General features: G+C 41.9%; 1 protein-coding gene across 1 annotated transcript in view; it reads right to left on the reverse strand.

Annotated features, from left to right (window-relative positions):
- Positions 1-25,695, reverse strand: part of CDH8 (cadherin 8) — an 812,369-nt gene that overhangs the window by 253,008 nt on the left and 533,666 nt on the right. The window contains exons 5-6 of the mRNA XM_086947716.1: positions 17,182-17,369; positions 3,533-3,786 (exon numbers count right to left, since the gene is read on the reverse strand). Of these exons, the coding sequence (XP_086803842.1) occupies positions 3,533-3,786; positions 17,182-17,369 (442 nt within the window). The remainder of the gene's footprint in view (positions 1-3,532; positions 3,787-17,181; positions 17,370-25,695) is intronic.

Genomic DNA, 25,695 nt, shown 5'->3' on the forward strand with positions numbered 1-25,695 from the left:
AGCGTTCCAATACCAGGAAATGCAGGATTGTAAGGTTTACCTCCACTAATTCAGGAACTAGAAGTAGACATCACAATGGAGGAGGTCAATGAGGCAATGCTGTTGATGGCTTCAGGGAAGGCGGCAGGCCCTGATGGTATACCGTGGGAGATTTATAAAGCTCTGCATAGAGAATTAGCTCCTCTTTTACTAGATCTGTTTTTAGCAGTCCAACAGAAAGGAATCCCACCAAAATCCTGGCAGGAGACTAATATAGTTATATTATTGAAGGGAAAGGTAGCAGAAGATCCAGTCTCTTATAGGCCAGTTTCTTTGCTAAATACTGACAAAAAGCTTTACTCTAAGATCTTAGTGCTTAGGCTATCAAAGATAATTGCCTCCCTAGTACAACATGGCTTCATTCCGGGTAGAGGAACGACAGACCACATTCAAAGGGTAATTTTATTATTTAATATAGCGGAGGTCTCGGGGCAACAGATGTCTCTGATACTATTGGACGCACAAAAAGCATTTGACCAGGTGGAGTGGGCAAACCTTTGGCAGAATATAAGGTCAAGCGGCTTTGGTCCACGTATCTTAACTGCTCTGAAAATAGAGCTGATGGGGAGGGAATCGGGGAAGGTTAGGATCGCCCATTGTACAAGGCAGGGCTGCTCCTGCTCCCAAATCCTTTTTTTCACTTTACATAGACCCGTTGATTAGATCATTACTAAACGAACAGGCAATCGAGCCGGTAGTAGTCAGGGGTTATAGCACGAAGGTCTTAGCCTATGCTGACGACATTGCAGTGGTTACCCCTGACTCACAGGTGGCAATAGGGAGGATTGAAACTCTTTATTGGGCTATAATGCTCCAGCAAATGACCATTTTATTTAGGCCTAGATCGACAATACAGTAGATCAGGACAGGGAGATACCGCCTTCCATTTTTGAATTAGCTATGGGCGACTCAGCCCCAGGGGCAGTACTGAGACAACTGGAGGGGAGTTACTCTAAGAAAACCCGTTTTAAACCCCTCAGAGCAGCCTGGAATGTAAGACAGAAATCTAGTATATTGTTAAAAATTCCATAAGTAAATCTTTTATCATAACTATTTACCTACAATTGGGTCACTACTGAATTACAAAAAAAATAGAAAATAAAGAAATTAACTTAAAGTAAAGCAACACTTGAAAGTCTGAGTTTTTTAAATACAACTTAAATCTACATATTTTACTTTCCTTATACATATATACCTTCCATGTACCTATGTATCTTTAAATGTATTACTTTACTTTTAATTCAGCAGCTCCAAAGCCCTACCCTATTTCTCACCATACACCTCTCTCAAAATACCCTCTACCTCCACTCACTGACTAATCCCAAACCCAATTCTACTACTATGATCCGCAAGATATCCCTTTCTAGACTTTTCCCTTCTCTTCCCCTCCTTGCATCATCGCATACCTCTTTTACTATTCAGATCTTCCAAACAGGATTTTCTAAACCTTTCCCTCTGACTCCTCCCTCTCCAGCTCGCCTTTTACTCATCCCAAACCTCCTCCTACTGCTGTGAGCTAAAAAAAAAACACTAACACTTTCTAGACCCTTCCCTCTTCTATCTCTCCACTATCCTTTTCAATCCAACTAACTGACTAACATCCACTGCTCAAATGAATTTCATATTTCCCTACACAAATTTCCAACTAATTCTGTTTGGGTTCTGGAGTAGCGTGCTACTCGCCAAAAAAGCGATTTGGCGCATCATGAGGGGTAAGAAGGGCTATATAAATGCAATCATAATTACATGCATTTTATATGTGGATTTGCACATGCGGAAATAGTGCTTTTCCACTCTGCATTTGCTCAGATCGAAAAAAATGTAAATTGGGCCTTATGTAGTCATGTTGCCCCAAATGCACAACCCCCCTTTTGAGAACAAGAACAAAAATACAATGAAAAATGTGGATGCTCTTTCCAAGGTGTTTAGTATTTGTGGCAGGAATACTTAGTGTGCTTTCAGATGTCACTTATGCTTATTTTATCAGTAAGCTGTAGTCTAAATGTTTGCATAATGGAGCAATGAGTTTATGAGCATCAAAAACACACATTAATTGAAGGCCTGCTATAGTTCACAGGCCACTCGATTTCATATTACGTCTTCATTAATATGCATGTCTGCCGGAAAAGGTTTTGTGGAGGATAGCACAAGAGGTATGAACCTTCGTGCTAACAGAACAACTCTCGACCCTGAATAGCGTAAAAGGCCAATTTATTAGGACATGTTTGCATAATTTCAACTTTATTAACAAATAATATCAACGATGTCACTAAGGCCCAAAACCCCCAACCTCACGTGTTCATTCACCTCTTCCCCCAAACTTTTATTCCCAAACGTCTTACCTCGTTCCATCGTTCCCCGACAAGGTACCACCCCCAGCATTTTCCCTAGCACTCTGCTCTTCTGCCCCCCAAAGGGTGCAGAAGAGCCCGTATTTGACTCCCCACCACACAAAACTTCCACCCACCATCCCCGCAACCTGTTCTAACTTTGGAAGAATAAACATTGCAATTGCAACATAAATGATCTTACCCGGAACCTCTTCAACATGTAGGGTGGGTGGGTGGCCAAAACCTTTCTCTACCCTAGAAAAAACAACAACTCCCCCTTCCCAGTGATGCACAGGGTCCGGAAGAGGCAGGTCCTCCTGCCTGACCCACCCATACCTACTTATCCCTACCCATGTCCTGTTTACCCCAGCACGATTACCTCCGGGGGAACGACTAGTCTGGGACTATCTGTTCCCTGGGGCCAGGCATTGTGGCACCCCAACTGTCTTTGAATAAACCCCTTTCACTCTGTCAAAATGTAATGAATTAACATAGAAACGGATAATCTTTTTAATTTTACATAGTTTATATATTTTTTTATTTATTACGGGTTGGGTATTTCTGAATGGGGGCCCATAGCAAAAAAGGTCTTAATGAGTCTGGTTCAAGCTCGTTTAGGAATAAAAAACAGGTGGCTTGTTTCGAAAAATACCTCCAGGAGGACATACATTGTAAAGTTTCTAATTAAAATGTAGACATTATTGCCACCATCAAAACAACAAGAAAATTAAGAACACGCCTGCAGCTGAGACAAAAAAGATGTTCTTTGAATGGCACACAGGCATCAAAAACAAATTATTCTATTCTTGACAGTTGCTCATGCATTTGTCAGGGAAGAAAGAAATGGAACAGAAAACAATTAAAATAAATGCTAATCCAGATACGGTGTGTGCGATTTCTACCATTCAGGCGTGTTGTCAGAATAAATAAATGTATGGTATTTATAATTCTGTTGTTTTTAGTTACAATAGAAACCTGACACATACCAAAAGTCACGCTGTGACTAACAGGATTCTGTCACCGAGAGTGCTTTCAGTTTCCTAAAACCCTGGAAAAGCGACAGCTTTAAACTGCCTGTCACACTCCCTTGCACAGTCTATAGTACAATTAATCCACTAAGTATTCTGTCAGCAACCTTGCGCGCGCTAACATGATGGCGGTACCTTATAGGGCTGGAAGTCGCATCCGGGTCCCGCGCAGTCACCTGACCAATCACGGTGTTAATAGCAGTGTTTTCATGCACTTCCAGGAGATAAGTGGGCGATGAAAAAACCGGCGGCTCATCAGAGTCCTCCACTGTAATTTTAACCGTTGCTGTGTCTTTGAACGGCACCCCGCCGATGAAGCGTGGATCAATATTAACGTTGGCCGCTTCTACCTTCAGAATATAGAATTTTTTACTCTCAAAGTCAAGAGGCTGTTAGGAATGACAAAGAAAAATGTCTTTCACTAATGACGGCAAGAGCAAGAACTTCTGAATAAATGCTGGTGGAAGAAAAGTATGAGCATTTAAACGCACTTGGAGAACTTCTATACAATCATAGTTACTGATAATTATTTTCATTTGAAACCTACCTGTAAATTGTGTGCAAAGTGTACTTTTTTTTTAATACGAAAGGGTTTTCTTTGTGTTTTTGTTCTTTGTCCTCTTTCATTCAGTTTGGACGTTTCTAAAATATTTCATGTCAACACATTCACCATCAAGATTCCACTTTAGATACCTACGGCAATTGTGCTGGCGATGGATTTGCCTGCATATTGCAGGGTGCTTAATAAGCATCCTGCCTGTCCAAGATAAGGTGATACCGTCTAGAACCATTGTGTGTTGTAAATATTTTATTATTTACAGGGGACACTGGGAAATGTGAAAGTCTAGCAATCATTCTACAGGCATAGGGAGCATTAAGCCCAGAAGGAGAGCATTACAGAGAACACCCAGTATTCATTGTTCACACTATTTCACATTGACCCTCTATCACTGTTATCTGGGATACGTGAAGCAGTCCTTTTATCCTTTTCCAAATGGGCACATTGTACTGATATATTTTTTTATACTGGTGTATTTTTTTAAATCCAGAAGCCGTCTATTTCCATCCAAAGGTATGTCAAGAGGAATCGCTATTGATACTACACATCATGTGGAAACATTTCAACATGATGTAAGTAATATTTATTTGTATATGATTAATTAAAATCTTTACAAAAGTATAAAAGCCATATGACAATAAAAAGTGATTTAACTTTTTTTTTAAAATGCAACAATTACTGTGGTCAATTCAAGCTTGTTACTAAGTCCCAATGAGTCTTTCAAGTGTGATTGAGTCTTTCCTTTGTTAGGTCAAAGAACTTCACAACCTGGCAGTTCAGTTTGATGTTGCTGGTGGTGAAACACAATGTCAACATGATGTGGGAGAGGTGTGGTGCAGCAGCAAGTGTGGCTGATTCTTAAATACGTGCCTCTTGGTTCGATCCCTGGCACCCGAGGCAGCTCAGCCCAGCACCATGTGAGTCTGGGAAATAGCTCACTTAATCACCCTTGAGACCCTGAGGGGTGATTAGTTCGGGCTTTAGAAATACTGTATTACATTTTAACCCCTTCGCTGCGGCAGCTATTCCGCCGCAGCGCTAAGGGGGTAGGGAGGCCGCGCGGTGGTCACGTGCTTGTGACGGAACCGCTCCGTCACGGCTCGCGGGTGAGCTGTGCTTGTGACGGAACGGTTCCGTCACGGACGCGCCTGCTCAATGGAACGCGCCGCGCAGGCGCGAAATCAGCGCCACGCAGGCGCGCCGAGCGGGCCGTGATGGAACCGTTCCGTCACAAGCACAGCTCACCCGTGGCTTGTGATGGAGCGGTTCCGTCACAAGCATACAAGGGGTTAATAAGGAAGCAGGGCTTGGTACTGTTAACGCCACCCCCTCTGAGTTAACATTGCTAGAGGTAAGAATAGTTCCTGGGAGCGGTTGGTGGTATTGGGGGTAACAGTTGGGTAATTCAGTAATTATTTGTGCAATAGCCCCGTACTTATTCCAGGTTCTGTCTCAGAGATTTTCACTAGTTTCAGCCAGATGGAGTTTTGGGACGGAACTTACCAGGTTTTTGGGTTTCCTGCAGATTTTTTACTCAGAAAGGGCTGGTAGCTGTCATTCCCGGCTGCCCTGAAATTAAAAAGGGACCAGACGATCTTGGCTTGAGGAGACATTTTGGGCTTCGTACTACTAAGTGCCTTTCTCGTGTGGCTTTTGAATATCAGCTTCTTTGTATGCAACTTTCTCAACACAGAGGGACATATTTACAAGGGGTTATCACCACCAGAGCATCACTTTTTTGACTTTCTGGTGGCAATAACCCTTTTGCTTTATTTACAAGGCAGCGTTACTCCACTTAACATGGCTTAACTCTGCCTTGTAAATAATGACCCTATTCCCATAGCACTCGGAGTGGAAGGTGCACTCCCACGCAACACCCATTGCTTTATGACGCTCCCCCTATTTACACGGATGTAGTAAACATGGGGCACCGCCAAAAATAAGACCAGAGAAAACCTGGTCTTAAACTGACGCAACGAGGAGAAATGATTAACTTCTCCTTGTTTTTGCTGCTTCTATATGTCCTGCATTCTGCAGCTCACATAGAAGGAGCATATCGCCATTAGTGATTGTTCATGTGCAGAAACGTGTCCCTTCCTGCACATAAACAATCATTATATAATGACGAGTTGCAACACCTCTATGTACTGCACAATGCAGCACACATACGGCACATCACTGCGTTTTCAGAATGTCGGAGCGCATCATTACCAATTGTGATGTAAAACCGCGCTCCGCAATTCTGTTGTGAATATGCCCATGAATGTGTTATGGGATATATATCTCTACTACTACTTTTGTGTTGCTTACTTTTTTCCACTTGCTTCTTAGTCATCTTCTCAATGTCATTTGAGCTACAACTTTGGAATTTCTCATCACTTTTATTTATCAGTGTTTTTATTTCAAATAAAAGTTTAATTTCATACTTAACCTTGTTGTGCACATAGTCATAATTTACTTTTCATATATTTACGTACACTTATAGTGTTTGGTTTGATAAGTTCAGCACATATGGGCCATTTTCTGAGTTTTCCTTGTTGCTCAGGTCAGGCAATGACACTTGAGAAATGGTTACCCTTCTTATCTAAGGGTTATTAACAATGGACTGGAAATTTAGAGCCATCATTATCCCTAAAAAATACTATATTTATCTGCTGCATTGCCTTCTACGAGCATCTAATCTTTTTGCTGGATATTTAAAAAAAACCAATTCTTATTGCAGTGAGCACTGTCAGGAAGTTAGTATGATCTCTTCAGCCTTAGGACAGTTTCTAGTGTGTGCTGGTGGTAGAAGTGCATCATCTAAAGTTTTTTAAGCAGCATAACTGTGAAGCGCTACGGCGCCCGATGCGGGTAGTAAGTGTATATATGTTGCAATACATTACACAACAATATCAACGCATTTAAAAACTGTGTTTCCGTACATTTCTGTTTGGTTATTTCTGCAATGTCATGTATCACATTCATGCACAGAATACTTAACTTGTCATTTTTTTGTACAGTCTTTTCCACAACTGCGTTTAGCTACTGAATAAATGCATTTTTAACACATAGACCTCTTTCACATTTCATGCTAATCTTCAGTCTTGAATACTCTGTACTTGTACCATATAGCCTATAAGATTTCTTTCTTTATAACATTGGTGTAACATTTAATTCAAAGTGTGCGTTTTAGCTATTAAAATGTACAATTTCTGAAAGATAAAAGATGGAATTTAGATGAATTTAATTAATTACTCCAGAGTTTGAGTTTAACAGATCACTGCTATTCTGATTGTATTAGTAAGTGCACCACAATGAGGATGCACTTACAAAGAAGAAATGGCGATGACACTGAGATCCATCCCTGTAATATGGTCCTGCCTAATTGATCAAAGCTTGGGAGGAACATTTAGCTTTTCTTTCCACTACAATCCATATTGATTTTGTAGCCGACTTTAAATAACTTAAAGTGCACTACATTATTATTAGTACGTTCACCCTGCCAGCAGTTCTTTCAACTTGTGCAGGGAAATGACATGATGTATAGCAAAAATATGCCACAATCTACATTTTTAAAAAAGTAGTTTAATATGTATGTGTATATTTATGTTGGTGTTTACTTATGCAATATTCACCATTGGTGAACATGAGCAAGTTTAAACATGGTTCTTCCGTTCTTTGAATAGCTTTATGGATGAATACATATAGGGAAGAAACCATCAAAAAAGTAGATGTGGAAGAGTACCCGCACAGTCCCAAAACATTAAAGTGGTAACTGCAATATGGAGCCAAGTTAAAGTTTCATTTAGTACTACAACAGACTACATACCTGCTACCTTGAGGTGTACCTAGGACTACAACTGAAAGTAGACCAAAATATAAAAATCAGAATGTCTGGAATAAAAACTAAGCGCTTTCAAAAGTATTATACACATGTAATAAAAAACACAAGAGTCTACAATGGCATGGATCACATAGGAATCTGTCCCAGGATCCAAATAACAGGATTATGTGACCTGGATCCAAACACCTGGCGTATGTGATCCACGCCATTGCAGTCTCTGCCAAAGAGATAACACACAACAGCAGAGTGGGACCCTAAAATGATTTTGGTTACTCTTGTGATTTTTATGAATATTTGTATATGTTAAAGATCAAAGTTCTATGACATTGAAATAAAGTTATCTCTGACTGATTGATATTGAAGCACCTTTTTCTAAGTCCATGCTTCAAACTTGTCTTGATAGCCCAGAAGAAGTCTTCAAGATGAAACACATGTTGGCTGTATCAGCTGTGATCACTGAGATCATACAAACCTATTGAGCCCTATATTTGATATATAATAATTGTATTATAGGGAAACAAAATTTAAGACATAATATCTGTGATGCTCACTGTATAGAATAAGACAGTTCACTTTTTGTAGGGTTCTCCCCAAACATTTTTACTTCTTTCTCCTATTTGATCTCCTATTTTGTCTGACCTGTTTTTGTTGGCTCTGGAACTCTGGGCACTTTACAAATGCTAATTAGTGCTAAAGTGCACATGCTCTGGTGTAAAGGGTAATTATAATTGGTTATACATGATTGACATATTTGATTTACTGGTAAGTCCCTAGTAAAGTGCACTGTCTGTGCCCAAGGCCTGTAAATCTAGTGCTACTTGTGGGCCTGCAGCACTGGTTGTGTCACCCACATGAGTATCAAGTAAACCTGTCTCTGACCTGTCATTGCAGTGTCTGTGAGTGCAGTTTTAAACTGCCATGTCGACCTGGCAAGTACACCCATTTGAATGTGACAATAGGTAGGGGAATACAAGGATCAATTGTGATCCAGTAGGGCATTGATTACCATTCACAAGAGAAGGGAACGGAAGGTCCAGCCAGAGTCGTAGCCCCAGATATGAAGACAACAAAAGAGATGACAACCCCTGGGTATCCAATTTGTTGGATATAATGACCTCACACACCCTTGCGAGTGTCATGCTTATCATCGGCAATGCTCCTCGTTGGGCAGGCGGTGCAATGCCCAACGGGCTCACCTCAAAGAGGGGCTCTTTATCAGAGATCTTTTATCCAACTGCCTATGGGTGAAGTGGGGGTGAGGGGCCAGGACAGAGTAGATAGTGTGGGTGAGGATAAAATGTGGCACAGGGTACCGGAAAGCAATTTTATTCTGGTGGTCCTCTGCCACAAGTAAAATCAAGGATAGCCGGTGCTAATGGGGACTATGGTTTCCCAGAGTGGACCAGGGCTAAAGTGCAAATGGTGTGGTCAACATGTTTCTCGCTTCTAGTACATTAACTGCGATTCTTCAGGACCTAGTAAAAAACTATAATCTACTAAACATGACCTAATGATTAGTATCAGTTTAAATACAGCACATACGTTGTACTACCTGTATGACACTGCTCTTGCCTAGAGAGGGGAGATAAAGGAGAACATTTCCACAGGTAAGTAACAATATGTGACCCTGTAGTGACCGTGAACACACTGTGAGGAAGTGACATACTAGTGCAGATAGTGACTAGTATGTGATTAAAAACAAGTTAAAAACTGGTAGCAGCATGATCCATTTGAACTACTTCATACACCCATGGAATCAGTAATACTGTTACTCACCTAAGGGTTAGAGTTATAGGGTGTCAACAGTACCCGGTGGGTCTGACATCAACGGAGAAGCCATAAAGTTTGAGGCTGGGAAGGAAAGGACAAGAGTGGGATGGTATTGAGATAAGTGGTAAACTCAAATGCTGGGCGCATGTGTATCCTGCTGCCTCGGTGCAGACGTTCTGTCTACGGGATAGAAAGCCATAAGGTAGAATATTGGCTACAATATGTGCATTTGAGGCGCTACACAGCGCTATGTGGGAGTGATCTAAATACCTCTATCCCGCCAGTAATGACCCGTTAATAGATGGTGGATGGGAATCGGGCGTCATATTCGGTAGCTAACAGTGAGGAGACTCTCATGGTATTGTAAAAATAGACCCGAGTCATGGGACACTAGTGCGCCGCAAAGAGTACTAATCAAAACGGATATTAGATCCTGGTCGCTGTAAAAGCGTACATTTCAAAACTACTGTTTGTTCCTCCCAGGGCCAGATAGGCTGCTATAAGAAGAACAGGAAAATAATTAGACAATAGGACCCTGCAGCGCTGCAAAAAAGTTTTAGTCATAATGGGTTGGAGATCCCTGCTGGTGTAAAAGGCGGTACACTTACTTTCTACTGCTCGTGTCAGGGCCAGTCAAGCCTACCCATCTCACAGGGTCCGGATAGTGGAGAGCCGGTCGTGTACCTCCTCATTAAGTAGCAACCCGGGTGTGTTCCACAGGATCCCAAACAGGAAGTAGGACCCGCCCGTATCTCATGTGGTTTCCCTCCCGAATTGGGCGGCCATGATGGAGTGGAGGGTAGTGTGCAAAAAGTCAATGAACAAATCCAGAGTTATGTCGCTAAATGGCGGTGTAGCTCAGTTATAAGTGGGAAGTGATTGGCCTTATTAAGTGTGGTTGGTTTCTTAATCTGGCATAGGTATGTGAGGTCAGGCAAGTATTGCCAAAGGAACACATATCTGGTGTGGTTACCATTCATGGTTTAAAGGAACATAATGTGGGGGTCTGTAAATTACAGTCAGTAGAGTGTTGGCCAATCTACTGAATTGTGGGCCTGATGTTGAAAACCCACAGATGCTGCTGGGTTCGGGCATACATAGGAGTAAATAGTAAGGGAATGTCATGGGAAACTGCCCGGGAGAGTGCACCCACCTAGCTGGTTAGTAGGGGGCATTCCGTGTAAGCTACACTGACCAAAAATTAAGGTGGTAGGTACATAGGGTATAATAGGGATTACATTATGGTGAAGTAATCCTATGGTATGCTAAGGCATGTGTATTGACCATGATAACCGGTGTAAGACCAAGCCAGCGGGTGTACACTGAACTTAGCATAGTTCGCTAGGCAGATTAGGGATGTTTTGGCAGAGATGTGTTCACAGTGCACTCCACAGTATATCCTCATTCAATCCCTGGCTGTCGGTGGACAAACGATGTATTCACCTCTGTTCCTTCAGAAAAAGACTGTGCTTGGATTTGTCTGGGAAGGATTCAAGAACTAACCAGGACAATGAGTCAGCCGTGGGGTTCTGTTCTAGGTAGTGCCTGCACATCTTGGTGTTTGTTTTCTTACAACGGAAGTTGCTTCTATGTTCAGAGATACGGATTTTCACAGGGCGGGAGGTCATGCCCACGTATTGCAGATTGCATGGGCATCTCAATAAGTAGATGCAGTTAGGAGTGTTACAGTTAGTATGGTTGTAAATTACAGACCCCCACATTATGTTCCTTTAAACCATAAATGGTAACCACAATCGAGAGTGGACACCAGCTATGTGTTCCTTTGGCAATACAGGAGGGATCTCCAACCCATTATGACTAAAACTTTTTTGCCGCGCTGCAGGGTCCTATTGTCAAACTATTTTCCTGTTCTTCTTATAGCAGCCTATCTGGCCCTGGGAGGAACAAACAGTAGTTTTGAAATGTACGCTTTTACAGCGACCAGGATCTAATATCCGTTTTGATTAGTACTCTTTGCGGCGCACTAGTGTCCCATGACTCTGGTCTATTTTTACAATACCAGGAGAGTCTCCTCACTGTTAGCTACCGAATATGACGCCCCGATTCCCATCCACCATCTATTAACGGGTCATTACTGGCGGGATAGAGGTATTTAGATCACTCCCACATAGCGCCGTGTAGCGCCTCAAATGCACATCTTGTAGCCAATATTCCACCTTATGGCTTTCTATCCCGTAGACAGAACGTCTGCACCGAGGCAGCAGGATACACATGCGCAAAGCATTTGAGTTTACCACTTATCTCAATACCACCCCACTCTTGTCCTTTCCTTCCCAGCCTCAAACTTTATGGCTTCTCCCTTGATGTCAGACCCACCGGGTACGGTTGACACCCTATAACTCTAACCCTTAGGTGAGTAACAGTATCACCGATTCAATGGGTGTGTGAAGTAGTTCAAATGGATACTGCTGCTACCAGTTTTTAACTTGTTTTTAATCACATACTAGTCACTATCTGCACTAGTATGTCACTTCCTCACAGTGTGTTTAGGGTCACTACAGGGTCACATGTTGTTACTTACCTGTGGTAATGTTCTCCTTTATCTCCCCTCTCTAGGCAAGAGCAGTGTCATACAGGTAGTACAACTTATGTGCTGCATTTAAACTGATACTAATCATTAGGTAATGTTTTGTAGATTGTAGTTTTTTACTAGGTCCTGAAGAATTGCAGTCAATGTACTAGAAGCGAGAAACATGTTGACCACACCATTTGCACTTTAGCCCTGGTCCACTCTGGGAAACCATAGTCCCCATGAGCACCGGCTATCCTTGATTTTACTTGTGGCAGAGGACCACCAGAATAAAATTGCTTTCCGGTACCTTGTGCCACATTTTATCCTCACCCACACTATCTACTCTGTCCTGGCCCCTCACCCCCACTTCATCCATAGGCAGTTGGATAAAAGATCTCCGATAAAGAGCCCCTCTTTGAGGTGAGCCCGTTGGGCATTGCACCGCCTACCCAACGAGGAGCATTGCCGATGATGAAGCATGACACTCGCAAGGGTGTGTGAGGCCATTATATCCAACAAATTGGATACCCAGGGGTTGTCCTCCATTGAGCACTAACCCTTTTTCCCTAGTGACCCTTTACTTCTTCCTTTCCTAAGGAACAGTCCAGTCATCTCTTTTGTTGTCTTCAAGTACACCCATTTGCCATGCCCAAGCCCTCCCCTTTACTATATGAAAGGCACCCCTAAGGCAGGCCTAAGGTACCCCCACGGGCAGGGTGCAGTGTATGTGAAAGGTAGGACATGTACTGCCAATTTGGTTTTTCACTATTGCAAGGACTATCTCTCCTGTAGGTTATCATTGGAGATGCCTTGTAATATTTTACAAGTGTAAATTTCATTTGAGAAGAGCTAGAGATTTGGAGTTAGGGCTCTCTGAGCTCAGGATTTAAAAAACACATCTTTTAGGAATTGTTTTTTGAATTGTGTGTTTGAAAATGTCACTTTTAGAATGTGGGAATTTTCTTGCTATACCATCCTGTGCAGCTCTGCCTGCCTGTGGAATCAATGTCTGGTTTAGACTGACAGCTCAGTTGTTTGTGCATTTACTCTAGACAGTCACCCAAAGGGAGCTGAGGTGTACCCTGCTTATCCTGATGACCCATCACCAGGCTGGTGGGTCTTCCTGAGCTAAAGTGATGGGAGGATTTGTCACTGACACCTAAATAGGGCTCTGCCTGGCCTCTCACAAAGCTGGCTCCACACCCCTGCAGTAAGTCTGGAGCCAAGGCAGGGCAAGGTCTTGTGGATAAAAATGACTTTCCTTTGAAGTATGTCTACTTCAAAAGCCAAAAGGGGTATACGTATTGAACCGCTGACACCCCAAATCAGACTACTTCTGGACTGAGGACATTCTGACAGAAAGACGAGCTGGATGTTGTAGGAGGGACTGCCACTCTGCCTGTTGCTTTGTTGTGCCGGTCTGCTGCTTACTGCTTCTGTCATTCGATGGAAAGTACTGGTCTTTGTTTTCTACATCCTGCTTCCAAGTTTCTCCAAGGACTTGTGTGTGCTTGCTTCTTTGTTGGAAGTCTCAAGGCCATCAAAGACTTCACCGGCAGCACCCCTGAACTCCACTACTGGGAGTTCTTACCTGACAAGTGGTGCCAATTCCAATTCTTGGCCGTTGGAGGTTGTTGCAACTACAAAAATCTGCAAAATAGACGTATCACCCTTCCAGCACATGTTTTTCTAACATAGCACCTCCGTGCTAGAGAAATTTCCATGCACTGCTGCAAGTTGGCCAAATAAATCAAAGAAGCTCCTGTTCATGGCCCGAAGAACCTCTGCAGCATGAGCCCAACGCACCAGGTCTCCGATGTCCGAGACCAATTCACTGACTTCGACGCAGGCCCTGCTGTGCGGCTGAAAGAATCAATGCATCACTAATCCATGGCTTAAAGAATCAATTCAGTATATGTTTGTCCCCAACGCATTGACCTCCAGCGCATCTGGATTTCAACGCTTCGCACCTATGTGCCAAGTTCTCCACCGCATCACCTGCAGACCAAAATTGCCTTTGATTTCAAGGTGTCGCTTCTACTTAAAGTCTTCAACCAACCCAACACTTCTCCTGCACGCAGAAGAACTGATGCAACACTTTCCCAGGGAGTCAAGAACCAATGCACCACTGTGTTTTCCGATGCTTCCCTCCTCTGCTACAGATTTTCCTTGTGGATCTTGATACATCAAGTGTACTTTGTGCTAAAATCATTGCATCCATGGAGTTCTAACAACAGGATTGCTTAAACCTTTTAGAAAGTGATATTTTCAGTTATGTATGTTGACATTTTGTTTTATTGGTCTTGTTTGGTTTGGAAAAAGATTGTTTATGTTTCTAATTTGGTTTGGTGTCCATTTGTAATGTTTTCACTGTGTTGCTGGGTGTGTTCTTCACAAATACTTTAAGCATTGTCTCTGAAATAAGCCTGGCTGCTCGTGCCAAGCTGCCACAGAGGTGAGCAGGAGTTATCTTGGGTGTGTGTAACTCCCTTACCCTACTTGGACAGGACGCAAGCCACTGCCAACTAGAGATCACCATTTATAAGAATAATGGTTGTTGTATTTTGTATTAGAAATTATTCCACGTACATATATATGGACGAACATTGATGTGTCACCACACAGTGGTAGGTTCGCATTATAATAAAAGTATTTTCTAGTTTTCTAATTCATATATATAGTAAGTCTTGTACAGCTTGGTTTGTGACTAAATATACTTTGCATCAACAGTAAGATAAAAAAGCATTGACAATCACTATTTGTGCACAATTTGACACGTACCATAGCACTCACAATGAGGCATTTGGTACGAAGCAAGTCCAATATAGATAATCATTACCGAAAAACAGTTCCCATTTACCAGGCTTCTCTGTTCTCTTCCAAGTGGATTCATATTGCCAATCTCTTCTTGATGGTTTTACGAGTGCATTTCTATGCCATTGGCTGAAAGGCATTAGATACTTGATTGTACTATGGGCCAGATGTAGGTGGCCATTTACCGGCGGGTAAAGGCCGATTTCTTCCATTACCGACCGGTAAATGGGTTTTTGGGATGTAGGGGGCCAATTTTACCGAATCTGTAAATTTACTGAATCGGTAAATTTACCAATTTGGTAAAATACCGAATCAGTATTTTTACCGATTCGGTAACTTCTAGATGTAGGTGGGACTCTTCTGAGTCCCAAAGGCCTTTCAGAATCGGTATTTTACCACCCAATCTAATTGGGTGGTAAAATACTGAATCCAGGTGTGCATGCACATGTGTGCATGCACACCTATGCCATGTGACAGACAGACATGCATGGCACACATGCCTCTATTTGGGGTGCTAGAGGGTGTCAAAGTGACACCCCTGCACCCTTTCTGTAATGCCCATTGATTCTTATGGGTTTCAATTCACGTAGGAATCAATGGGCATTACCGAATCGGTATTTACAGAATCAGTAAATACTGAATCTCAACGATTCGGTATTTAACGATTCTGTAATACCTACACCCCCCCCCCTCTATTTTACCACTTCTTAAATACCGAATCAGTAAAATTCGGTATTTAAGAAGTGGTCAAATAAAATTACCTACATCTAGGCCTAGATCCCTAAAATAACGATGGATGCTACTTATAAGTTTAGAGGTATAAACAATTCCTAGGTAGCACTGCTTAATAGCCTCACATGTTTTATCAACATAGTACAGGTTAATCCTCCTCTTACACTTATGAAGAGAATAAAGTAGCACTCAGACAAAGCAGCACAAAACAATGCATGGATGAGTGCCTTTGGTGAGTCCCCATTGAGTTGTGGAAGACGGAGTCCCTGAATTTTCTATTTATCTTTTTTAATCTTCATTTTAGCAACAAATGCTGATCAATGCTCAATGAGCTCCTTTCTTTTAATCAGTACATTTTGCACTGATGTAATCTCCTGGCATTATGTTTTGTTTTCATTAAAGCTTTCAAGAGGATTCCGTGCTCTATCCTGCTCTGCCCTTCACGTTTTCAAGTTCCAGTCCTTTTGTTCCTGCAAATTGAAATGTTACTAATGATAAGTTCTACTTGATTTTCTTCGTAGAACATTGGTGAAGCAATGTTCTGTTCTGCAACTAATGTCTTTTTTCTTTGAGTTTTTATGGAAAAAATACAATACTATTTTTTCAAGCATTACATTTTTGATTGGTTGTTCACAAATCAACACATTCTTATTTTGTTTGTTTTCTGTCAATGTGAGCATCTATGTGATCGGTTCTTTCTCAAAACATGATGTTATTGCTAATCATAAATAATAAACCATATTAACAGTATACATTGTGATAAATAATTTCAACACATATTAGGGCATAATTTGCAGTGTTTATTGGAACATTTCAACATGTTCTAACAGTTATAGCAATGAGTCATATTCCTGGTCAACAAACACTTTACAATAATCAAATGTGCAATTCAGTCCAGAAACATACAGTATTGCACAGAGGAATACATTCTGGTTAAGACTAATGTGAGATGTGAAGTCGTAAGGGGGCAGTCAAAAGTGGCATTTAATTGCATTGCTCGAGTGCCATGAATGCCATACACAGCACCTTAATGGGTCTATCTTGTGAACCCCAAAGGGTTCAGTCCCCATCTGTCCTTCATACTCGAAAGACACACATGCGGCCACAAACCTTGCAATGAGGGTCGAAGGGGCAAACGCAAAGAATTACCTATAGAGTTCCTTCGGTAATTAGTCTTTTGATATGTCGGAACTAGAGTATCACCACTATTTGACTCATGGCAGTGTTAACAGCATTTTACGCCCCCGGGCCAAGCAGTGAACGAAGCCCTCGCTGCACAACCACTCACAGGAATTAAAATGTTTAACAGAAAATTAGCCTTAAATTCTGGTCTGCATGAGGTCCCTATGCTCATGGAGCCTCTGGGCAACTGCCCAGTGTGCCCAAGCATTAGGATGGCACTGATTTGACTAATGCTGCGGCTCCTACTATACTTCCCCCGGGGAGCAAATAACAGTCAAAATTAACACAATCTATGGCATGCAGTACAAGTATAAGCAGTTGTGTCATTTTTACATTGTGAGTCCCGTCTGAACTCGATGGTGCCATACCTTTCGTAGTCGTATAATGCCGTCTTGTGTCTGGGAATCTGTTGTGACTTCAAATATATCCACTCCATCTCCATCTATAATATCAAATGATGACTTTGCATTGTCCCCAATGTCTCGGTCATTTGCCTTCACCCTTCCAACTGAACCTCCAAGAGCAACATCCTCTGGTACTGTGAACTGATACTGACCTTACAGAGATGAGAAAAGATCCAACATCAACATTGTGTGCATGAGGACATTATCTTGCAGTTTTATATCTACATTTCATGAATTTCTTTGTCTAGGAGAGAACAATAATATATCATAATAAAAAGTGACACTCGATTTAAATAGACAAGTCCATGCCAGCAGAATATTTCTGAGACAGGTAGAGAGGGCATAAGCTTTTAACAGAATTGTGCTTCACAAAGAGCACCCTTGAGAGACACACCGTATGCATTTTGAAAACAAATTTAAAACGAATGTGTACTTAAAGCTGCTTAATGTTCCTGTACCTCATATGAAAATACATGGCAGTTTCGAGAGTACAATTTGTGATTGTGCCTCCACTCGCTTGTTAAATTATCCTCACCACTTCCTCCGGGATGTTCAATGTTGCTGAACGTAAAATATTAGGCCCTTTCCACCACCACAAGATGTGATGTTTAATATGCTGCAAAGATCTTTTCATGTTATCTAAGTATTTAAAGATATTACATTAAAAAAAGAGAAAATCTAACATTTTGTTTTAGTGAAGATATGATTGCACTCATCACCCGAGCATCTGCATAATATCCGTATGAAATTATAAAACGTTTGCATTAATGAGAACTATGTGTGTTTGTTAAAATATTTAAGAAACTTTCATTCTGCAGAGTCTCTTTTTTGTGTGCTTTTTTTCTTATCATGATTGGCAGTGGGGGGATTTTGATTACCCCGATTTTATTAGTGAATTGGACCAGAGACCTGCACTCAATCAAAATTCAGAAAGTCTCCATCTTTGTTGCCCTCCTTTCCTTAAAATAGTTTTTTCTCACTCTCCTGCTCTTTTCTGTCTTCGTTTAACAAGAAACGTACTTTTTGTTTAATTTCCAACTGAACTATAACAGCTCTGCTCCAGTTATTTACCTGTCCAGCTTCTGTTATTAAAGATTAAACAAATCGTTTTCATTGGATTGATTTCCTCCTACTTGACTTACTAAGGATGTTTTGAGCTGCCTTTGATGGAACAAAGCAAGACAGAAAACCTTAACTATGGAGTAAAGCAGAGCGATATTACTTTGCTGAGAAAGTGTAGTAGGTTTGTTAAGCAGCTATAATCTTGTGAGTCAGTAAAAGCAAAAACCCATTTCGGCTATCGTAAATAAAGGCTGGGATTGGTGGTGCTGAGGTTCACTAGAGCCGGGTAAGTCAGATTCCTGCTTTATCTATAAGCACAGTAGCATCCCTTTTCTGCTGGTGGTGCTTTGTTTTCCTGTTGTTGGAGTCCCACATACAAATAATCTTCAAGTACAGGCGTCTAACCTGGCCTTTTGTGCAGGGTCCCCACAAATGTTTGCCTTCCTTTACTAAATCAGTATTTTTGGCTTTTCAGACTCTGTGCATTCTACTCCTGCCAACCAGTGGTAAACTGCTTGTGCTCTCCCTTCCAAACATGGTAAAATTGGTATGTGCTTGATTGGTATATTTAATTTATGTATTAGTCCCTAGCATATGACACTACATGTATTCAGGGCTTGTAAATGGAATGCTACCAGTGGGCTGCAGCACTCATTGTGCCACCCACTATAATAGCCCTGCAACGCACATCTAAAGGCCAGCCCTTGCAGTCTGTATGAGCAGCTTGAAAAAACAAATATTTTGACCACCCAAAGGCTGGCGCTATGTATAAAAGTGACAGCCACGGAACCCTCACTAGAATACTCCTGGGCTTGAGAAGATTCAGACTGCCTTGCTGTCTAAAGAAGGAACACTTGACCATCTTGCCCTAAACCCAGGGTAATTTGGCTGATGTCCTGTTTGAACTAAAGGGACACAACAAGTTTCTAGGAGCCTTCCCTTCTACTGCCCAGCTCACCAGCACCAACTGGACCTGAGTTAGCACTGCTGCTGGCCTCTTCTGGAGTGAGTGTTGATCCCCAAGAGGTGATTCCCCAGTTCCTGGACCATTGGCTGGTGCCAGAGTGTATTTCTCCAAACTACAATAACTGGACTTCAGGGGAATATTCAGCTTTTTTGGTCTATTAACATCAGAAGTGACTGCCCTTTGTCTCCCACCATCTCAAAGCTCTAACAGTGACCTTCACTTCCTGCCAACAACAATCTTGTTGCTGTCCCCGCCAATGCAAAGTTCTCGCTGAGACTCCTTACATGGACTTGGACTGTGTGAGAAGGTAAGCTCTTCACCGGGACAGATCTGGCCCCTGTATCCGACCTGCATGTCATTGCAGTCAGCCTCAATTTATGACTTTGATCCGGACCGGCTGAGCCAAATAACCGCTTTTTGCTTTTTGGTTGTATTTTAACCTGAAATGTTTAAAATACATAACTACAAACATACTCATTTGATTTTTGTCATTTTGGTATCAATTAACTTTTTAAATTCTAACTTTCTAAATTAGATTTGGATTTTTCTTGTGCAAATCATTTACAAATTGCCTCTAAACTGACTAGTTCTGACGCAAGCTCCGAGAGGGTTAAGCACATATTTATTTAGTGGCTTTTATAGTTCGCTTGACTGGGACTCTCACCCCTTTCAACTAACAACCTAATTTCTTACAACTGGTAGCTTGGGAGTTCAGAGAAACAGAGGGAACAAACAATATTGCAGAGGTATATCATGTGCACTGGCATCATGCCTTTTCTAAGAATGAGTTTATCTTGATGCATACTTGTTAGACATTGGCATAAAATCAGCAAGTGTTCTACTGGGGCTAGGGAATGTTTATCTGCTATACCTGTCAGACTTAGGATGGTCTTCCCCCAGACACGTTGCCTTCATCTTCCATTATATTGGCCTCATTTTTGCTGGTCTTAGGACTCAATGCACTTTACAACTGATAACCAGTGCTAAGGTGCATGTACTCTCTCTTTAAAATATGGTAATATAGGCTTCTTTCCAATTGGAAAATTGTATTTACTTGTAACCACCTAGTAAAGTGTCACTACATGTGCCCAGGACCTTTACATTAGGTGCTATTAGTGGGCTTGAAATATTAATTTGCAACCCATTTAAGTGTCTCTTTAAAACATGTCCCAGGCTTTTTTTGGGGGGGAGTTTTATATAGTGTGAACTCAACCTGAAGATATCAGGTATCAGAGCTCTTTACATGAGCACTAGTTTTGTTACACAAGGACACATACATTTTTGTTAGGCGCTGGGAATTGTGATTTACCCAGAATTTACAGGATCTTGGGCGTCCAAACTCAAACCCGGTACCCCCGCTTCGAGGTCAACTGCTCTAGCCATAAGGCTACATCCACTCCACCTCTATCCTTCTCAATCTGGCTTGCCAAGACTATGAGTGCAATTTTAAGCTGCAGTGTTGGCCTGGCAAGATAGACCATTTGCCAGGCCACACCTTCCCTTTTTCTACATGAAAGCCAGCCCTAGGGACAGCCCAGAGTACAGGGTGCAGTGTATTTAAAAGTCAGTGCAAATATTTTTAAGTTTTACATGCCTTGGTAGTGAAAATCTCTTAAGTACATTTTTCACTACTGAGTGTAATTTACAAAATAGGAAGAGGTAACAAGCTCATCTTTGGTGTCTCTGAAAAACTAATTTAAAATCCTAATTTAAAGTTTAGTCAGATTTTAAATTACAGTTTTGAACTTGCTATTGTAAAATAAGAAGCTTAGGTGTGACTGAATGGACCATCACTGGCATGATGAGAGGCAGAAGCATAGAACAACCCTATTTACAACTGAATAGACTGTATCCTGCCTCCACACAAAAGACTGCATTCCCCCTGTGGGTAGTCTGGAGCCAAGGCAGGGAAGGCAGGATGCCTGGGGATTTCAAAGGAAACTTCTAGAAGTGACTCCCTCACTTCAAAGGCACAACTGGGTATATATACTGGACCTCAGACACCACCACTTTAGCACGCTTTTGGACCTGTGGACCAGGAAGAAGGTCTGCTGTGCTGCTGGAAGACTACCTCTCTACTGGACTGCACTCTGCTAGACGACTGCCTTGCTGTGCACTGCTTTGCTGTGTTGCCCTTCTGTGTGTTGCACTCCTGCTGAGGATAGAAGCAATGGACACACATCTCTTAAATTCAGAATCCCAGAGTGACTCAAAGGGCTAGTTCCCTGACCTTCTGGCTTGAGCCTCAGGGGCAGAAGGCTACAAAAACCTTGCATCTGGACTCTGCCAACTGTGAACCTACCCTGCCAAGTGGTGCCACCCCAGTCCTGCACCCTTGGAAAGTGGGCCTAAGGTGCTCTGCCCTCTCTGTGGACCTAACAGTGCGATACATCTCCAGCTGCGTGGTGCAACCCCTAGCAAAACTGGTGCCTTGCTGCTGCTGCGCAAATCAAAACTTCTGCAAGACATGCATCGTAACCTTTCACCCCATCAAAACCACCACTGCATGATGCATCCTCGGCGCAGGCCCTCACATCCCTCATCGACAGCAGCCTAAACAGCTACGCCCGACTCTGTTCACAGCTCTTTGGAACAGGTGCATCACAGCACCTTTGCGACTCGATGCATCCCAGACTACGGACTTCGGAAGGCAAGCCCTTGTCGATGGGATCTTCAATAACGACATAGCAGGACTTTGCACTGCAGCCTTGATGCATCTGGGTCCCGATGCATGCTTTTGGCTGTGCAACACATCTGTGTCATGGATTCTCACAATGCGCCACAAACCATAATTGAAGGTACTTTGTTCAGCACTCCTAACTGGGTCCCTGCAGCCGGCCCTTTCTCCATCCTGGTCAGCCGGAACTTGTGACTTTGTCTTGGTCCGGCGTGACAGAGATAGCCACAGTTGGCACTTCACGCCTTATAGAACTATTTTCACTAAAAACTTTAAAATGTAATTTCTCCTGTTCTACTAATTGAATTGGGCAACTATGGTGGTGTGCTCCCACTGTGTTACTGTTTGAAGTGGTGCAAAAATACTTTTCGCATTGCCTTTGAGTTAAGCCTTCCTGCTCTGTGCCAGGCTATCCAAGGATTGAACACAGTTTAATTTGGAGTTTGCTTTTGACTTCACCCTGAGAAGAACTGAGGCTGCTGCTTGACAAGCTTTTCACCCCTCAACCAACAACTCAATTTCTTACATTATTGATATTCCAGTGAATAGTATTTAAGGTCTACTTGGTACCACTCTTAATGAAGATTAGTCTCCCAATTATTTTTCCAAGAATTCATGAAGCTCTTGAAACCATTGTCAAGCGTCAATCTTTCTGGGAAAGATGTGAAGGCAACCTCTGAAGCCATTTCATGTCATCTCAACAACTCTTCAAAGATCATTCACCACCACCACACAATATTGTTGTATGTCATTATCTCTTCATCTTGTAAAGTGCTCTGATGCCCGCATGGGTCAAGTTTGCACTATATAAAAGTTTTCAAATAAATAAAATATGACCCCTTAGGGCAAATTTCGGCTTCCGTAAAATTGTATTGGCTGGCAGACTTTTGTGTGCTGCAAGACGTTTACAAAACATTTAATGACCATCAGGCAAGATTGACCATTTATTCTATCAGGCATCTTTCTGGGGGATTGGAGAATTTAGAGGCAGATGTTCAATGTTAAAAGCCAATGCCTCTGTCTGCAGCTCCTCAGCATTCATGGACGCAGGAGCAGTAGAGAAAGAATGCGAGAGAAAGAGCGAGAGAATCTGGGGGCATATTTTCAAGACAGGCGATTAAATTATCGCCGTTTTAGAGGCAGAAAACTGCCGCTAAAAAAGGCGATAATGGGCTTGATAATATGCTCTATGGAATTCCAATTGAAGCCCATGTTAAATGTTCTTCACATTTAACATGGGCTTCAAATGAAATTCCATAGAGCATATTATCAAGCCCATTATCCCCGTTTTAGCGGCAGTTTTCTGCTGCTAAAACGGCGATAATTTTATCTCCTGTCTTGATAATATGCCCCATAGAGAATAAGGAAGTGGAGCTGATTCGAACATTTTTGGCAGGGTGATTTTAATTTTCAGCTCAGCCCTGATGACTGTGGAAGCCATTTATTACACCCAACAACCTCACCTCCAACAGTCTCCATTGAATGACAACTTCCCCATAGAGGAATTTTTGTTCTGCTCTGCAATCACCTTCAACAGTTCCTGGAACCCTGCTTACTTGACCCTGTGGACACCTTGCCATATACAGCCTTGATTCAATCACAACTGAAAGTTTTGGTCTACCAAAATGTTTTATGTATGAAGACAACTGTTTTCACCCAGTCAAACCCACAGCTCAAGCTTTGTGAACTCGCGTGTCGATTTCCTTTTCATGCTTCAATTATTTTCTTAGATATCAGGGATTTCCAGGAGTATGTGATTTTTTTTATGGAAACTAGGTAATATTTGTGAAAATTACAGAAAATACAGCTGGACAACCACCCTCATGGAAAAGGTAAGTGACTATAAAAGTCATACAAGATACCTGACCAATGCATTTGACTTACATTTTTTTTAGACAAGGCAGGAAAATGTACTTGCACAATTAATGCTGCTTCAGCACACATCCAGTTTCACAGTTCTCAAGAGACATTTTCTGCTTAACGAGTCCCTGTTGACAAAAATTATGTGAAAGTCGTGTGTGGAAGAAAAGAAAAAGTATCGAAATGCCTGCGAGAAATTAATCAGGATTTATGCAAGAATAAACTTGTTTAATATATATCTGGCTTGGACCCAACTATCCCTGTAAACCGGTATTGGTTTCTATTGCTTTCTGTGGAACAGTTGGTCCCAGTTCCATTTTTACTTTCCTATACTTAAAAAAAAAATTCTATTTGACTATGGGTATAAATTGGGTGTATACAATATTGATGTAGGTGTAATAGTTTTGCATTGTTGAACCGTGCCTAAGCTTTTGGATAATCCTATTATAACAAAGTGAGAGACAAGAAAACTTCACGACAACTTGCATTGCATTTTTGTATCCTTCCAGGAAAGTTTTTGTTCGAACTCATTTAGGGCACAAATAAACACTCTAGCCATCCTTACACCTGCAAAGGTTTTAATTATAAATCCAGATGAGGTGGCTTCTACAACAAAAGCTGTCACTAGTCTCCAAATAATTCATTCTTCTCTTGTGTGGGTTTCAAAAGAATCTCTCTCCTGTTGAAGGATTAATAGATGTAAACGTTTTGTATTCAATCACATTGCCTCACTTATCACTAATGAATGTACCAAAGGAAAAAACCATTGAGGTATAAATGTATTAGAGAGAAGTATCATGGAAAACACCTAGATCTTTTTAAATGCACAACTTTACCACTGCAACAATTTAAGATCTTAGAAGCAAAATAATGGAAATATTCTAGGCATCAACCTTTTCTTTGAACCAGTGCTCGTTGGCACTTACATTATCAGAAAGGGGTAGGTGCTTCATCCCAAGAAGCTGGCCAAACTATGATTGAGAAATGTCTTGTTGCTCAGGTTTAAATCATTGAGGTCAATACCCGGCTGGCAGAATATTTATGAATTGCTACCTATGGCTTCAGTTGATGCTATGATGTAACAGAACTGAGAGACACCATTCGTTTACGAATGCTGTGATGTAATTAGGGGAGGTGCTATATTTCCGGTATTCTTCCACCTCGCCCATGTGTGTGGAGACCTGAGTGATGTGACAGAATGGTGTCTGGTGGTCACACCTACATTTTACCACCTCTTCCAGGTATCTAGAGAGAGTGCGGGTGAACAAGGTATCAGCAGTACCTGTACCAACTTCCATATTTTCTTATCTGCACAACTGGGCAGACAGACAAAAGCAAGCCCCTGTAGACCACCTGCTTTCACAAAGCAACTGTCATCATGGTGCTGGTTCTTTTCTCATGTGAGAGCGAAGTGGCATGACACCAGGTTAATCTTTTCTTAATGTGGCCAAGGGGGGAATATATGTAAAGGGTTGTGGGCATGGAGGGCAGGAGTATATAAAAAGGTGATGATGGAATGTCTGAATTAATCTCAGTCACTGGTAATCACTCAATGCAGCCTCCCAGAAGCAGAACACAAGCTCGCCAAGACTAGTTTCGCTCATTATTTGGGTATGGCGTGAGTTGCTTGTGTTGAAGTTCAGGGGGAACATGGCCTGGCAGTTCAGGCTGGACCGTTACTACTGTTCCAGGGTCAAGACTGATTTGCATATGGCAGGGTCCAAAATGAGGTGGCATGATGGGCAAAAGAATGATGGGTTGGAATGCTACCTTGAGGCTTTGCCAGTGGTTAGGCTTATTGCGAGCATTCTTCTCCACACCTTTTAATGGATGGAAGGAAGTCGGGTATTTCGTAGGGTGGGTAAATGCAAAGGGTACGGGGAACAGGTTTTCCTTATCTTAAGGAGTCTGT

Source organism: Lissotriton vulgaris, chromosome 12, assembly GCF_964263255.1.
Source record: "Lissotriton vulgaris chromosome 12, aLisVul1.2, whole genome shotgun sequence".
Classification (NCBI taxonomy): domain Eukaryota; kingdom Metazoa; phylum Chordata; class Amphibia; order Caudata; family Salamandridae; genus Lissotriton; species Lissotriton vulgaris.